Source organism: Rattus rattus, chromosome 8 (assembly GCF_011064425.1).
Source record: "Rattus rattus isolate New Zealand chromosome 8, Rrattus_CSIRO_v1, whole genome shotgun sequence".
Taxonomy (NCBI): domain Eukaryota; kingdom Metazoa; phylum Chordata; class Mammalia; order Rodentia; family Muridae; genus Rattus; species Rattus rattus.
In genome coordinates this window covers 103,108,330-103,125,436 of record NC_046161.1, presented here as the reverse complement: position 1 = coordinate 103,125,436, position 17,107 = coordinate 103,108,330, and the positions used below count along the sequence as shown (strand labels likewise).

Here is a 17,107-nt window from a genome sequence, read left to right as displayed (position 1 = left end):
TTGCATTAATGCTCACAATACTTTGGGGATTCCCAGAGAACATATGACTTTGTAGCAGAGAGCTTGTATTCTTGATGCCCTGTTGCAGTGGACAAAACTGACAAAACAAATACTCAAAAAAAATCTATTGAGTCCAAACAGATATATGTTAATATTCTGCATTTATTGAGCACTTAGAAAGAGCTAGGCTTTCTGTAGAGATGGTGGTATCTACGTATTATAGCTGTATAACAAAATACTTGTAAAAGTCACACCAGTCCCTGGACTGGAGGGAAAACTTGCTGAGAGGGAAAGACAGAGGGGCCACAAGTTCTTGTGGGAGATATCCAAGATGGTGTTGCTGTCTGAGTAAACCTATGTACATTAGAGAATTAATAAAAATCATCTGGGCCTGTAGTGTTATAGGTTTTCTAGGCCTCAGAACTAGCCTAGAACGAAGAGGTAAGAGTGTGTGACCAATTGTTTACAGACACATCTTTTGATTTATCACCTGGGCCTTAATGACTCGTGAGGAATCACTAGCCTTTGGAATTGTCTGACTTTGACTGAAAACAGCAACTTCAGTGACTGAGAAGAAGTTCTAGGTTTTTGTAGTTGTTGTCGTCACTGTTGTTTATTTTGCCATATTCCATTAGTGTCCATTGCCTGTCTCGGAATTTTGACAGCAACAGGGTTTATTCTCAAGCACTTTGGATTTCCCACTATTGGACTTCTGGTTGACTGTCAGGCTTGGTAGTACCACCCACTGAAAACCTACAAGGCAGATACTAGGGTCTATGTCACTTGTATACCACAGAAGGTCTTTATCATCTGGTTATTCTTTCTAATGTCCCTTGAGATGGAACCCAGAGTCTCATGCTCACTATGTTAGAGTCCTAATAGTGAGCTAATGCCTACACCTCCAGTCTCTCTCTTTCTTTCTTTCTTTCTTTCTTTCTTTCTTTCTTTCTTTCTTTCTTTCTTTCTTTCTTTCTTTCTTTCTTTGTAGTGCTCTTTTTGTCTTCAGACAGGATCTCACTTTGCAGCCCAAGCTGGGCTTGCATGTGTAAGCTGCTGCCTCAGCTTCCCGTGTATCTGGGATCATAAACAGGAGACTCCACTCCAGACCAGTGTTACCATTTGAATTTTTAGATAGGAGATTAAAACTATGAACATTTTTAGTTTCATAGTCTTCTTCGAAATGTTAAATTGTTTTCTATGTCACAAGTATGTGTCTGTTACATTAGAAGCGCCGTGCTTTTTTGTCTCTCTGACCTCCATTTTCTCTCTTTCAATTCCTTTTCTACATTTACCACAAAGATGCACATTGTTCTTTCTATGGAGGTATTTCTTCTCTACTTTTCATCTCCTTCTCCTTTTTTTCCATCCCTGAGAAAGGATGCAGATCTGGAGTTTGTCATTGGAAGGCGGGACACCATCTACTTACACTTGCATTTCGCACAAACAGCGTGATTACTGCACATGTACACCTCCATATCTTTGCATATGGCAGATCAACTTTTAACTTGTCTCAAGATAATTTTCATGTTAAAAGGTTGTCATGCCTTCACAATTTCCATTTCATCTTTCACATCCGCCCACTCTCCTTGCCTCAAATTCCCTACCCTTCCGGGTGCAGAGCAAGGCTTGGGGTTAGCAAATACTGTGGAGGACGGTAGTTCACTCTCCACAGACTGTGGGTCGGGGGAGTGGTCCAAAGGCTACTTTAACTATTGGAGGATTTTCTTGAGCTTGAGGCTAGCCTGGGCTACATAGAGAGTTTCAGATCAGCCTGGCTCCAAGATGTTGAAGCTAGCCTGGGCTGCAGACTGAGTCCCTCAAAAGCAAAACAAAGCAACACAAACAAAAAGAGAGTTTAATGCTCCTGGATTCAACTCCATGATTCTTGAGGCATGGGGTCCTTGGCACTAGCTTGGAGGGATATGTGTGTAGAGTAAATGCTCTAGAAAATACGGTCAACTGAGGTGTTTGTCAGTAAAGCAAGAACAATGAAGCCTCTTCTAACTAGAGAAAGCCTCTCTAGAGAGTGCCCACATGAGATTGAAGGGCCTTTGATAAGAACCCCTGAAGAGACAGCTCATTATCCTAACCACAGGAGGCTGGGTTTTCCACCCTCTCAGGGCACAGACCCAGCATAGAGAGACTTGGCCCAGGTGAAGGAACACAGCCTCTCTGGAATACCCCTCAAAGCACCCAGGCTTAACTTGGGGATCCTTGGATGTCCACAATGGGGAGTTTCATACCCTACAGAGGACTGTGTTTTCACTGAAGCAAAGCAAAGCAAAGAACAGACACAGGCTTTCTCCCGTGTTCACGGTGTTCTTGTCTTTGGGTTAGAGCTATAAGGGGCACTGTAACACACTAGCAGCATGCTAGGTCCACTCTTACTGGAGAGCTGTGTAGAAGACTGACCCTCCATCTAAGTGTATCTTAGAGTGGCTGGCTGGCACCCTGTCACTTCTAAACGTGGTGAAACTACTATTGGCTTCTCATAAGGTCGGTGCTACCAATTATTTGACTAGAACCCAGAGGCTTGGGCACTGAACACACTTCACTTCCTTCTCCTTTTCTGATTAGCAAGCATACAATGTGGTTTGGATACTCGTACATATGGCTTGATGATAAAATCAGCATCATTAACATAATTCATCTCTCTAAACATTTATCCTTTCTTTGGGAAGACACCTAGGTCTTCCATCATTTCTTAAGTTTAAACTCAGGGCTATTTGTTGACCGTGGTCAAACTCTCTGCCATTTCCCTCAAACATTATATTGTCTCCATAATATCATCTTGCTTTTTCCTCTGAGAATATAGACTTTGTGCATGAAAGGGGGGTTCTCAGACAAACAGAGAGCAAGGAGCAATAAGTTCATAGTGTTCCTTTTTCTGATTGTATGATAAAGTTCACTATTTAATTTTGGACACAAATGAAGCATATACCTTGTGCATGGAGAGAATCTGTTTCATTATTTTAAGTTTTGTGCATGGCACACTATGCATCTAAGGGTTTTGTTTATTTATCTATCTGTCTATTTGTTTGTGTTGTTGTTTTTTGTTTATTTATTTGGTTGTTCATTCACTTAGATCTCGGCGTGGTAGGGTGTCAATCAAGCCTGTCCATCTCGTAGGAGAGAAACCAAAGTCCAAGTCTGTCTTATCTGCTCGGATCACAGACAATCAAAGCCAAAGGCCCTGTGCCTCTTAGCCCTTGACCTTGACCTTTCAGAGGTCACGGAAAGAAGAATTTCCCTCCGTAGAATCAATGATATCAAGTTGCTAGGGAAGCAAGAGGGTAATTAAGCCGTCTTCATTCACTGCTATCCATTGGTTCTCTGGCAACATCATAATTTGCATTTGATTATTTTTTTTAAACTGTGCAAAGGGATTTGGAGACAGCTCAGTCAGTTAAGTGCTCACTCTACAAGCATGAGTTCCTGAGTTTGATCCTCAGGATACACATAAAAAAGCTCAGCTTGGTGATGCATGCTTGTAATCCCAGCACTGGGGAGAGAGGAAGGAGGCTCCCTGAGGCTTGCTGGCCAGTCAGACTGTCCAAATATTAGGCCCGTGAGAACTCTGTATTAGATAAAACCAAACAAAGAAACCAAGATGGGTCATGTCCAGAGGCAGGGTACCTGACATTAACCTCTGATCTTCAAACACACATGCACATGTACACACACACATGCACATCAAACTTGAGCACACACACACACACACACACACACACACACACACACACACACACATGTTTAAATAGCAAAATAAAGAGTGTTAACACTAGAGTTGATGGTAAAACTATGAATTGTCTTAGCAACTTATTAGTAAAGCAAAACCTGACTCCATGTCCTTGAAGTATGTTCAACAAAGAATTATTTCTCAAGTATTCAGTACTGTGGGTCTCCTACTTTGAAAAATCAAAGTTCTTAGCCATTTTCCATTCACCGTGTGGAAAATCAACATCATTATGGTTGAATGTGTAGGTGTGTGTGCGCGCACACTCACGATGAGCAAATCTAAGACTATACATGCATGCCATTTAATGCAGACCCCGCCCCTGCTGCATCTAAGCTCAACCAACCGCAGCGTTGACAGTTGTGTCTTGGCTGATTTTAGGGACACTTGAAGACTAGAGGGCCAGCAGATGTGGGTGTTAGGGGATGCTGTCAAACATGTTGTAGCCTACCAAAAGAAATGAGCACGTACAAAATACATTGAATCCCACAACCCGACTTTTCCCCACCTCGTCCTCTTCCAGATCCCACAGTGAACGCAGAGGAGTACAACTCCCAGCTTCCCAACCTCCCTTCCATCCCTGCTCTCCCCATCATTTCTCTCTCACGACTGGAGAGAGAAAAGCACTGCATTTCTTCACACGTGCAAAAAACAAGTAGACAACAAACGGCAGTTCTTTATCAACCGAATCACAATAGCAGTTCTTTATTAGTGGAGCTACACTATTTACCTATGAATTTTAATGAGCTACTTCACACAAGCATTATAACTTACAAACGAAAAGCCCTTCCTTGAAACACCCATTATTTTTCATAGTTTCAAAGGCAGAATTATTTTCATAAACACCCGACTGACCCATTTGGACACTCATGAATCAAACATTATTTAAATATTATAACACGTATTAGATCTATCATAATTAAGATTATCCCTAACCCCCTGATGAGAATGTTGCTTAGATGTTTCTTGGTGTGCCCCGGGATGACGGATGTCTCAATGAGTAATGACACTTGCCACCAGGCCTGACAACCTGAGCTCAATCACCGGGACCCACACAGTGAAGGAGAGAACCAACTCCTACAAATTACCTCTCTCTCTCTCTCTCTCTCTCTCTCTCTCTCTCTCTCTCTCCCTCTCTCTCTCTCTAATAATAACAACAATAATAATAACAATAATATAGTAACAACGCAGTCGATAAGGTACAGAACTGAAAAGACACAGTATGTGAAGTTTGTTTCTCACTGTTGTTTTGTATGTTGAAAGCACTTTAATATTAATGATAGTCTACAGTAAATATAGTTTCTGATCATTTCTTCTGCAGTCACTGATTCATAGCCTGAAATACACTGAGATTTCCTTTAGGGAATAGAAGTTAGAGTCAGTGGACATATTAATATAATGATATTTTAAAAAGTATTAATTCTTTGAGCATTTCATGCTGGCTAGTTTTATGTCCACTTGAGACAAACTAAAGCTGTCTGAGATGGAAAACCTCAACTGAGAAAATGCCTCCATAAGATCAGCCTGTAAGGGCAACCTGTAGTACGTTTTCTTAATGAGTGACTGATATGGGAAGGTCCAACCCACTGTGGGCGGTGCCATCCCCTCCCCAGCCTGCCGGTACTGGGCTCTGTAAGAGAGCAGGGTGTATAAGCCATGAGGAGCAAGCCAATAAGCAGCGCTCCCCCATGGCCTCTGCATTAGCTCCTGACTCCTGGTTCCTGCCCTGCTTGAGTTTCTATTCTGACTTCCTTTGATGATGACCAGTGATATTTCCTCCCCAAATTGCTTTTGGTCATGGTGTTTCATCACAGCAATAGAAACCCTAACTAGGACACATTTCACACCGTGTAATTTGATCATATTCACCCCACGTTTCTCTCCTGCTGCTCCCAGATTCTTTATGTGAGACTGATGTAAATAAGGTGCAATTGGGGTCTAAGCATCTTGTGGGTTTATTATCACTGAGAAAAAGCTTAGAATTTAAAAAAAGTTCCGTAAATGAATACGCTAGAACTGAACAAAGATTGTCTCGTTAGTGACGCATTGGAAGAATAAACCTGGAAAAGCCACTTGCAGAGGGGTGTGCCTTCAGTCAGGGTGGACGCTAGTGAGGGAGGAAAGATGAGTAGATTGAAGCACGTATCTTATGTGTGGGTGGAGACCACATGATTGGTGCATAGGTTTACTTAAAGACCGCCACTGAGGCTCCTGAAAGATAGAGAACCCCAAGTCATCTTCAGCTGATCCAACAGCGTGATCCAAAACCTGACGATTACTCTGAATAACAGTCGTCCTCGCTGGTTCATTGGCACCTACGGGACATATGTGGCAGGATGTCTGGATAGTTTCATGATCTTAGGCATGTACTGCCCATCGCCTTTACACCCAAAAGTAGAACTAGACAGTATTCCATACATGCTGCGTGGGAAATCATTCATCTGACATTTTTGAAGGGCTTTTACTTTCTGCATTACAAGTATTGTTTTTTAATTTGCATAAATTCTTGATTTATAGACAAACTTTAAAAAAATGATACAAGCGTCTTGAAGCTCAGTGATCTGATTGTATCCCCCTGTTTGACAGTGTTGAAACTCCAGACCCAATACAGTTCATGAATGACTAGCCACGCAAACACACACACACACACACACACACAGAGAGAGAGAGAGAGAGAGAGAGAGAGAGAGAGAGAGAGAATCTTCTTGGTGATTGTTATCATTTGGTCATTATCATGTTGAATTGGTACTGTGTCTACTCACATAAATCAAGAATAACACTTCAGTAAACACAGGAATTTAAAGGTGAGGTGAGTTTTCATGTACCTGAAAGTCCTAGTGTAAGAAATCTGACTTGTACAAAGAGCAAAATTTAATCTTGCATTTCCAAAACCTTGCAGTATAATAGAAGGATTAAGAAATAATTTGACGAGAAACATTTAAATCTCCAATTACCAGATTATTAAATAATACATTTAATGAAACGGTATCTTGTAAACATTCAAAATATAAGAATAATTGTCTATAATCCAGTGATTTGGCACGAGTCATTATTAAGTTGCTAAACTGTTTTGCTATCCAACTGAGATAATAACTTCCATTATTTCGTTGCTATAAAATCATATGTGATTATTGCAACACAAATCTATAAAGCGTTAGAAGTAAAGCTGTCTGTCAACTCACCACCCATGGATAAGATTTCTGCTAACACTACTCCTGTTACCGTGGGTTATCGCTTGACCACAAACATAGTCAACGTGTTCTTATAAAGAGCCTGTATTTGCTGGCCAATGTTACTGGATATTGTTTTAAAGAATTTCATGTTACTGTAACGTTCCTTGTGAAGTACAGGAGAAACACATTCTCCCACTGTTATGAAGTGGAATTTGGTATTCATTTATGGTCATTTCCTTTGGCTTCATTCTTAGACAGAGGATCACATTCTCGGGGCACATTGGCTTCTCCTGCTTCTCATGCTTCTTCATCCACAGAGGCCAGGTTTTGTTTTGGTGGTGGTGGTGGGGGTGGTGGTAGTGTTGTTGTTGTTGTTGGTGGTGGTGGTGGTGGTGGTGGTTTGGTTTGCTTTGGTTTGATTTTGCCAAGGAACAGGTGCCAATTTAAAAGAACCATTCAGGGGTTGGGGATTTAGCTCAGTGGTAGAGCGCTTGCCTAGCAATCGCGAGGCCCTGGGTTCGGTCCCCAGCTCCGAAAGAAAAAAAAAAAAAGTTCAGACTCAGGTTTGAGTATTCTACTAAGTGTCATTCATGATAGTCCACTGTAAAGAGGGACCAAGGTACCACGTTAGCCTGCACGTCCCTGTGAACACTTAATTGCACTAAAGGAACTCAGAAGAAAATGTCTAGCAAGGTGGTTTGATCTCCAAAACACTCCTTACACACGCATGAGAAACTGACTGAATTTCCACAAAACCAGATAAAAAGACAGGTACAGTGCCACAGAGCTGTAGTCTCAGTGCTGGGGAGCTAGAGACTGGAGGCTCCCTGGGGTCTATGGCAAGGAAACCAAACCAGCAGCCCGGGTGCGCAGGGGGATGCTGTCTCGGAGTGTCAGGTGGATGCAATTGAAGAAAACACCCATCGTGTACCTCCAAAAACATACACAGGGGACCCTGTGCCCTCCCACACATGCACAGACAGGGACGTGTACATATCTACACCACGGATACAGACAAAAGAAAGAAAGGGATTTCGCAAAAACATCCCAAATTCTAAACCTTTGCAAGACTCGAGTAACAAAAGGTATAAAAAGCTGGTGAAGTGATTTAGTCTGCACGATCCGAGTGTGCTCTCCACGCTGTCCTCTGACCTCCACATAGGCAGTGTGGTGCCCACGTGCATACACAACGTGAATAGTAAATAAATGCAATGTACACACATATATCATATATATATGAAATTTTTATATATATATGAAAGAAAATTAATTTACAAACACATGCAAAATCACACACACACACTAACACACACACACACACACACACACATATGTATGCCTCCTTCTCTTAGCGAATAGCATATATCATTTAAAAAAGACGAGGTAGAATCAAATGGCAGACTGATATGGAAGATGGTAACACATACCTGTTTAATAAGGATAAAGAGCTTTCTTTTTGTTTCAGAGACCCATTGCGGTGAGCACTCTAGGTGAAATGTTCACAGTACTCTTAGGCCTGTCTAATATTTTTGACAGTTCAAACCCTTCACTGTTTGTGCCACTGTCCAGTTGTTTCCCAGCTGTTTATCGAGGTAACCTCAGCAGCACTTTCCTTCAGTCTACACGGAGTGCCAAGGCCTCCCTATTACCCCACCCCGACTTCCACCTCCACCGGCAAGAGAGTTCAGTTCTTCCTTTCTGTGTGGGAAGGGAGAAAGAGGTTCAGCTGAACTACTTGGGAGATGAGTAACGAGTTTGGTCCTAAGAAGCCAACAGCAAGGCCAGACTGCTGAAAAATAGTTAAAGAGGAGTGAAATTAAAACAGCAGTGGTAATGAGTGTCCGTTTATGTTAAGCTTCTAAGGAAATTTCCTTTTGAACTAAGACTGGAATTGATTGAGTAGAAGAGAGATTTGATTGTCGTCACCGGCCGGCCTCTTTTCTGTGAGTTCTGTCTCTAGGAGGGACAGTGTAGAATAAATTTAATCCTTTTTATTCCCCAAAGAGTCCCAAGATAGTGGCTGGGGATGCAAGCATGCTCACCATACAGGAGCAGCGTGTGCCCTGCTGGGAGCACCGAGTCTGCTGTATGTGCTGTAGAGGGTTACCTGGAGATGAGGAAGCTATGATCCATCTCCAAAAAGCATTAATTTTATTTACCATATATTTTGGTAATGATGAGTAGAAAGCTAGACACGATACCTCATGAGACAAATTCTAAATGAATAAATGTGGCAAATTAGGCTGGTAGGATACATGGCCATGAGGTACATAGCGAAGACCACTTATCAACATTTAATAATTCATTGTTCAAAAATTGTGCGTTTCTGTGTTCATAGATTAAAAGTAATTAATTACTTTTTGAAATGCTATTCCTGAATGAATTGCTTCAGTGTCATTTATTGTATGGCTCCAAAATAATGCTAGTTTGGTGTTCGGTTAGTTGTAAAAGTGATTTTTAATAGCTGTGATACAATGGCCCTTATCAGTAGTTTTTAATCCAATCACTGCAGTATTTCAATCTCTACCCTGGTTAGCTCTAACATCATGAATAGTTTTCTTTAAAGCCATACCGGAAGAGAAAATCTTATTACAGTTGCTCGGTTATTTTTAAATGAACCTCAAAGATACTTTATGAGCATTCAAAATATTTTCCAAGAAACCTGAGAGAACTCATTTTTTTTCTAAATTTTGAAGATAAAAATTAAGAAAGATCACTGCAAATCAGTCACAGAATTTATTTTATATAATCTATATCAGAGTATGAATCACTCTTAATATTTATGTTATGAATAGCAATATTCCTTATAATTAAGTTTCATCGTCCTATTAAAGTATTTTTCATATATGCATACATATGTATGAAATATGTTACTATAAATAACAACACTATGAAGAAATAGGATTTCAGAAGGAACATCAAAATAGAACTTTATCACACTTTACACCAAGGTGTTCCAAAGTCAAGAAGGAGGAGGATTAAGCTTCCTTCTCTATCCTAGATCCCTCAGTCTTTTGTAAAAAGTTTATAAGGACTAATAAACATAAATCCAGTGTTCAATGACCATTCTGTTTTCAATTCGAATTTGTGCTCCAAACTCTCTGATGTCCTGTTCTATAACTACAGAAATTATGACCTCATATCTGATTGAGCAACTCAATCAGTCCCTGAGCTATAATGATTTGTGCAGGCTAAATTGCCACTCATCCATGCATTGATCCATTCATTCATTCAGCTAAGTGTTTAGCTGGCACCAGGTTCAGACATGGGCAGTAAGGAGAAGGTTTATAATGAAACAGTGTACCTCTCAGCTAGCACTTTGAGTTATCACTCAAATACATTTTATCTTAAAGAAGAAATGAGACTGAACAAATTCACCTTGTGCTCCTGCCTCAAAATGGGATCTCTCACTTGTGTGTGAATATTTGCAGACTGTTAAAAACAAATACAGAAAGGAAAGCTGTAAATTTAGGCAAATTGTTTCATTTATTAGGGCTTAACAGACTAGTGTGTGAGGATATCAGAGGAGACTAATTAACATTGATGTGATTGTAATTAACATTGATGTAATCAACATCTCTAAATTGACATTCTCATTTCAGTTGCCATACAAAAAACAAGAGAAAGAAAGGAAGGAAGGAAGGAAGGAAGGAAGGAAGGAAGGAAGGAAGGAAGGAAGGAAGGAAGGAAGGAAGGAAGAATATAGACAAGATACAACAGCCAAAGAAGTGTTGGTTGGGAATACCGAGACACTAAATAATTTGGGGGAGTTGTCATTTGCCCCAAACGTTAACTGAACATGTTACTATCTAAAACTTTCACTCTACAGTAAGGAAGCCCAAGTGTATGGTGACTGACTTGTATCAGACTTTCTCATTTCTAATGTCCTATTTCCACATTCAGGTCATTTGTTATAGTTTACTAGATTGTAAGTTTGGTGGGAAATGTTTACCTTGATCCCCAAGAGGAAGTGATAAGGCTTCTTGGTTCTCTGAGTTGAGGGGTGAACCTCCCGGTCCCTAACTCCAGCCCACTGTGCACTGTATAATCATAGGAACTACACAATAATGTCCCTAGGATTGTAACCAGGCTGTTTGATGACTGGGGTTTCATAGGCAAATCTACAGTCACGTAATCAAAGTAATGACTGAGGAATGCTTTCTTCATCTTAAAAAAAAAATGCTCCTTCTACTTTTACCAACGGGATGGGGCAAGGGGATGGCATCATTTTATAAACTTGTACACAGTGTAGCTGGCACCATCTGAGCTTTTCTGCTCTTGTCTGCTTGCTTCCTCAGTCCCAATGTATGGACAGGTGTTAAGGAGAGAGTGCTTCTCACCCCGACATGAATTAGAAGCTTAAGACACTCCTTTGTCACCAAAGTGCTGCTCTGAGGAACCATTTTCTTGATTCCTGGTCACCCATAGTAGAGCACAGGCTTTGTAAAGTGACTTCCCTTGCCTGTGACACCAGGAATCCAGCAGGGACAGGAACACCGCAAGTCTTGAGACATTGTTTTCAACCCAGAGAGAAACACGTCAGCATGTCCCCGGTGATGAGCCCAAGTCCCAGCTCATTCACTGAGTTCTAGTATGTGTACGGGGCTGCTCATGGGAAATTAACCCATAATGATTAAGAGATTTGGCAAAATCAATTGACAGTCTGTAGCAGTCAACTACTTAGGGCCTTCCCTTCACACCAATCAGCTAACAAGTTGTTTAAATATCTTTAGCTCTCTTAATTACTGAGTGACTCAGAAGATCTGATCTTTAAGGTCAGGGGCTAACGGAGCGAAATCCCCAGAGCATTTAGAATTGTGGAGAAGCAGACATATATTTTAAACAAAGCTCTCACCACTCAGAGGACCCTAACCATGTGCTAAGGGGCAGTTACCAGACATGAATGAAAGGGTGCATTCTATGTTTTAAGCAGTACATTTATCTGGGCCTGGTGGTACACACCTATCATTCTATCCACTCGGAAGGCTAAAGCAGGAGGCCACTGGTTCAAGACCAGCTTGAGCAACAAAGTGAATTCAAGTCTACACTGTGCAACTCGGGCTTCAAAACTACAGGGAGAAAGAGGGCTGGAGACGCTGGAAGATGCTAGGGATGCAGCTTGGTTATAGTCCCTGCTAGCAAGCGTCTGCTCCTAGGTTCAATCCTCAGCACCAGAAAATACAAACATTAACAATGACTTCGTATTCGCTTGAGGGTGTGAATGGGGAAATTATGTGTTCAGAAGCCACCGAAAGCCCAAACAGCTAGTGAGGACATCAAAGCGAATACTACTGTGTGTGTTGGTGACCTGACATGTTTCTGTAAGTTCATCTGTGATGATCAGTATGTAGCAAGCAAGGTTCTGACTTGGAAATGACGAAAGGTATCGCAACAACAACACTCCCTCCCCACTCGTGTAGAGTGACATGTTCAGTGACATGTTCGTGACATGTTATGACCTGCCTAGATATCGCCAGCAATTCTAATTTCACAACCAAATATAAAACTTTCTCTTTCTCTCTTTCTTTTTTTTCTTGTAAGTTCAATGCCACCGTGGGGAGGGAAAACTCACTACGAACTACGTTTATTCAGACGGGAAAGCAACACTTTCTTTTATTGATATGTTTTACTTTGCTGGCAGACCAGAGCAAAGGTTTTGTGAACATTTAAAAGATGAAAAGAGTGAAGAATCCCAGAAGCGGTTTATCTTGAAGCGAGATAACTCTAGTATTGATAAAGAAGACAATCAGGTTGGTTCTCAAGTTTGAGAGTGGCTGACGTTGTTGTTTTTGAAGGTGGGCTGACTGATGTTCTTGTTGCCCCTCTGTGGTCCCCTCCTGCCTCCCAGCCCTACCCCTGCCTCTGACAACTGCTGCCCTCTCTCCAACCCTTGGCCTCTATTGCTTCCGCCTCTAGCATCCCCTGGGTAGCCACATGGTGTTGCTCCAGTTGCTTAGCAGTGGCTCTGTGCTGGGCTCTGCATGGGTGGTGCTTGGCGCAGTCTTTGCTGCATGTTGTGGTGGGGGTCGGGGTGCTGCGAGCTCCAGCTGCGGGGGTAAGCTTGTCAGCTGCATTTCCAGATGTGTGTGTAACTCTGCCAGTCACTCCACTCCCTACAGCTCTGTCCTTCCGTTGTGCACAGTTTGAGTTGGATTGTCACTGAGGACCGATGAGCCACCGGTGTAGCTGTAAAGAACATACCTTGTTATGGTGAGGACAGGAGGATTTTGCAACTATCCTAAAAGAAATAAGTCTTCCCAGCAAAGCATCGAGTTTACGTTCTGTAGTCTCCCCACCCTTCTTCCTGTGTTTCATGGTCTATGTCATGTGTTTGCTCGTTTGCATGAAGTGTAGCCGGAACTGATTGCTGTGTATTTTGCCTGTGACAAAACACTGTGTCATTCTAGAGACAACCTTAATCACGGTCCTTGACTAAAGGTAAAGAGATCTTACTGAATCTCTTCTTTGTGTGGGTAGGAGGGAGAGGGTTACAAGCAAGTAACTAAGAAAACTAAGTAAATAATACCCCGTCCCCCCAAAAAAGTAAACATTTAATGACAATAAGAATGTCGGAGAGCCAGGGGAATGCCATGACAATTGCACTTGCTGTCTGACAATAATATAGGTATTTTTGAAACATGCCTTTACTTTAGAATTCATGAAGGTAAGACAATACGAGTCTCCCCCAAGGTCTCTTACTAATTACTCAAAGCGAATCATTCTGAGCTGGCGTATGCATCTCTCAGTGAGATTTTTAAAAGAGCCAATTCTCCAACTGTACCTCCTTGTCTCTCGCTACTGCTGCCACCAGCCCTGGGCTGCACTAGGGCTCTTCTTGACTCTGAAACATGCCTATGTCGTGTACTCCACGGGTGCCTGGTGGACGTATGGATGAATGTGCTTAGTTCAGAGAGGATCTTGTCCACAATGGCAAACAATAGAATGGAGGCAGCTGAGAAGCAGGACTTGGGTCAGGGGAAAGGATGAAGACACACAGTTCTCATGCTGGGTTCTTTGGATTGTGTTTTTAGATTTCTCTGTGCTGACCATTACCAGCAAACAGGGTTTTTAGGCTCAGCTTACATTCTCCATACAATTCACAGGGTCAGCCACAGAGTGAACAAAAATGGCCTAGGAGCCTGAGATCGTCCACAGGGCTCTTTCAGGTCCCCACTTTCTCTATTTTCTGGAGATCGAAAATATTCACAACCACTTCACCCTGCCCCCCAGGTCCCCGAACTCACTCTTCCCTCTTTTCCATCAAGACTTCCTGCTCTTGTGGTCAGACATACTCAGCCAAGGGGGAAAGGCTACTCCTGACCATCCCAACTCGGGGCCAATTCCTGAAGCATATTCGAGCCTGCTCATTTTTGAAAGATTCAGTCTACTTTCCTTCATAGAGGATGAAACCAGGAGTTGCAAATCCTTCCTATGTCAGCAGGTCACAGACAGATATGCACACATGCACAGACAGACACACAAACACAAGGAGAGAGGGAGAAAGAGAGAGATGCACACATGGACACACAAGGAGAGAGGGAGAAAGAAAGAGATGCACACATACACATGCATACACACATTCATGCCACACACAGAGAAAAAGAGATACATACATGCATACATACACACATTCATATATACAGAGAAACATATGCACAAACACACATGCATATACATACACCACTCATATACATACATACATGAATATATATACACACATGCATAAACCCATGCACACCATACACACACATACACACATGCACATAGAGATATACTCAAATCTATGCCTCCCAGCCTAGACTCCTCAGGGAACAGAGGGGGTGGGGCTTGTCAGGCTCTGGTTATCTAAACGAGCACTTATGATTCTCAGCTGACGGTTGCTTCACAGCTCACCATGGATAACCCTCCTGATTTCTTTTCTCTGTTCAGCAGAACAGAATGCACCCATTTAGAGATGACAGACGAAGTAAATCAATTGAAGAGAGAGAAGAGGAATATCAGAGAGTGAGGGAGAGAATATTTGCACACGATGTGAGTAGTTGTTTTCATTGCCTCTTGAGTATGGTCCTTCTATCAGCAGAAAGGCCCCTCAGGTCTCAGACAGAGATCCAGCAGGGAGTACAGAGCCTGGGAGCAAGGAACGAGTTACAAAGCAGAAAGCACACATGTTTCCGGGAGAGGACCTGGTTCAGGGATGTGGTGAAAACAGTCTGTGAGCCCCTGTATGTGCCCCGAGGGCATGATTTATGAGGGTAGAGAGAGGTGGTATGGATCAGCAAAGGAGACAGTACAGAAAGAGTTGTCAATTTCTGAAATTCCTTTACATCTATACTAGGTAGTAGATCATATATATATATATATATATATATATATATATATATATACACACACACACACACACACACACACACACACACACACACACACACACACACACACATATGTATGTATGTATGTATTAGGGGCCAGGGAGAGAGCTCATTGAGTGAAACTCTTACTGTACAAACCTGAAGACCTTGATTTGGATCCCCAGCACCCTTGTAAAAGACAGACATGAGGACAGGCTTCCACAACACAAGCACTAAAGAGGCAGATACAGGCGGATCCTAGGAACTCATTGGCCAAACAGTCTAGTTCATTCGCAAACCCCTGCTTCCTTGAGAGGCTCTGACTACAAACAATAAGGTAGAGAGAAATAGAGGCACCCGATGTGGGCCTCTGGTCCTCACACATGCCACATGCATACCACACACACACACACACACACACACACACACACACACACACATATTTCTACAGATGCACACACATATGTACACACACAATGCAAACAAAATGACATTTTATTTAAAAGTCAATAAAAGAAGTTTAGAGTACTATGTGTTAGTGCAGACTCTCTCTTACACACTACACACACACACACACACACACACACACAAAGTATTTTCTGAATTATTAGCAAATATGGATACTTCACTATGATAATGCTAGTTGGTAATATCCATACCCCCTGTTGATTTCAAACCAAATCAAATTTATGAATAATTTGTCAAGGGAATACTCACTAAACAACTTCTTTTTTGTTGTTGTTCAAAACCAAACAATGAAAGAGTGGTCGGGATTCTTTTTTTTTCTCCCATTATGCTCAAAACCAAATGCAATTGACTTAGATAAAAATTAAAATGTTAAAATCAAAAGCTGAATTTCAAGGCAAACGAGTTAAAACATCAAGAGATCGCCATAGCTTCCTCTTCTATGAAGCCCTTGGGGATTTCCTCGGATGATGGGGAACCCAATCCTGACATCAGTAGAGGAGGCTTCAGTGTGGGTCCTCTGTGGTCAACACTCCCCGAATCCTCAGTCAGGTTGAATCTCTCTCTGTTGCAGTGGCTTGCTGCTTAGGGGGCATACCAAGTCATCTGCACACTTTGTTCCTCAGTTTTATGGAGTCTGCTTCAAGCCCAGGCAAGAGTAGGCACTCCCTACTCATGACGACTCTTGAAGCTGCAGAAGAGGCAACATTTGCTAAGCTGGTTTTACCCTTTTAGGCTCCTAACCTCAACTTTCTTGAAAACACTGAACTAGAAATCCATTGATTGAATGCTCTGGTCCAGAGCTCTTAAATTAGGAGAGTAAACAGAGCTGGAGGTACGGGTGCAAATCTAGAAAATGTGTGGGAACTGCTAAGCCTCTTGATATGGTCAGGACATGCCACGATCCAAACTCTCACTGGATGAGAGACTAAAATGGCTAAAATGTTCGCCTTGTCATGAGAGGGCAAGAGTGCATTTGTAGTGAGTGAGGTTCACCTCTGAAAACCTTCATAAAGACGACCTCTCCAGAATGCTCATTACTCTCTCTGTCTTCGATTCCCTCCTCTTTCACATGTGTACTTACCTATCCACGTACCAGAGATTTCCCCTTCCACTCTGGTTCTGACAAGTCGAGAGTCTTGGGAATGTGTCGATGTATTGAGACGCAGACGTCTGCCACACAGACAGGGTGTGAAAACCTTGTTTCCGTTACTATCTTTATGAAGTTGTGACCCAGAATCACTGTCTCAGATGCCTGTCTGGGATAAGAATAGGATCCCTAACACTTCCCCAGGAAGCTGGCCACGTGGAGAAGGTCCCTGCACAGCCTTCCCTCACTGGGCACAGAGGTTCCAGGGAAAGACTTGAGGCATTTCAGGCCATGT

At 42.2% G+C, this 17,107-nt stretch overlaps 1 protein-coding gene across 12 annotated transcripts in view; it reads left to right on the top strand.

Annotated features, from left to right (window-relative positions):
• Window positions 1–17,107, top strand: part of Arpp21 (cAMP regulated phosphoprotein 21) — a 117,863-nt gene that overhangs the window by 14,716 nt on the left and 86,040 nt on the right. For 3 of the 12 annotated variants that reach the window (XM_032910865.1, XM_032910863.1, XM_032910867.1), the window contains exons 8-9: window positions 12,551–12,659; window positions 14,842–14,940. In XM_032910865.1, coding sequence (XP_032766756.1) covers window positions 12,551–12,659; window positions 14,842–14,940 — 208 coding nt within the window. Of the gene's footprint in view, window positions 1–12,550; window positions 12,660–13,028; window positions 13,746–14,838; window positions 14,941–17,107 lie in introns of those variants that run through there. The other 9 variants (XM_032910864.1, XM_032910862.1, XM_032910866.1 and 6 more) reach the window with 5 other exon arrangements.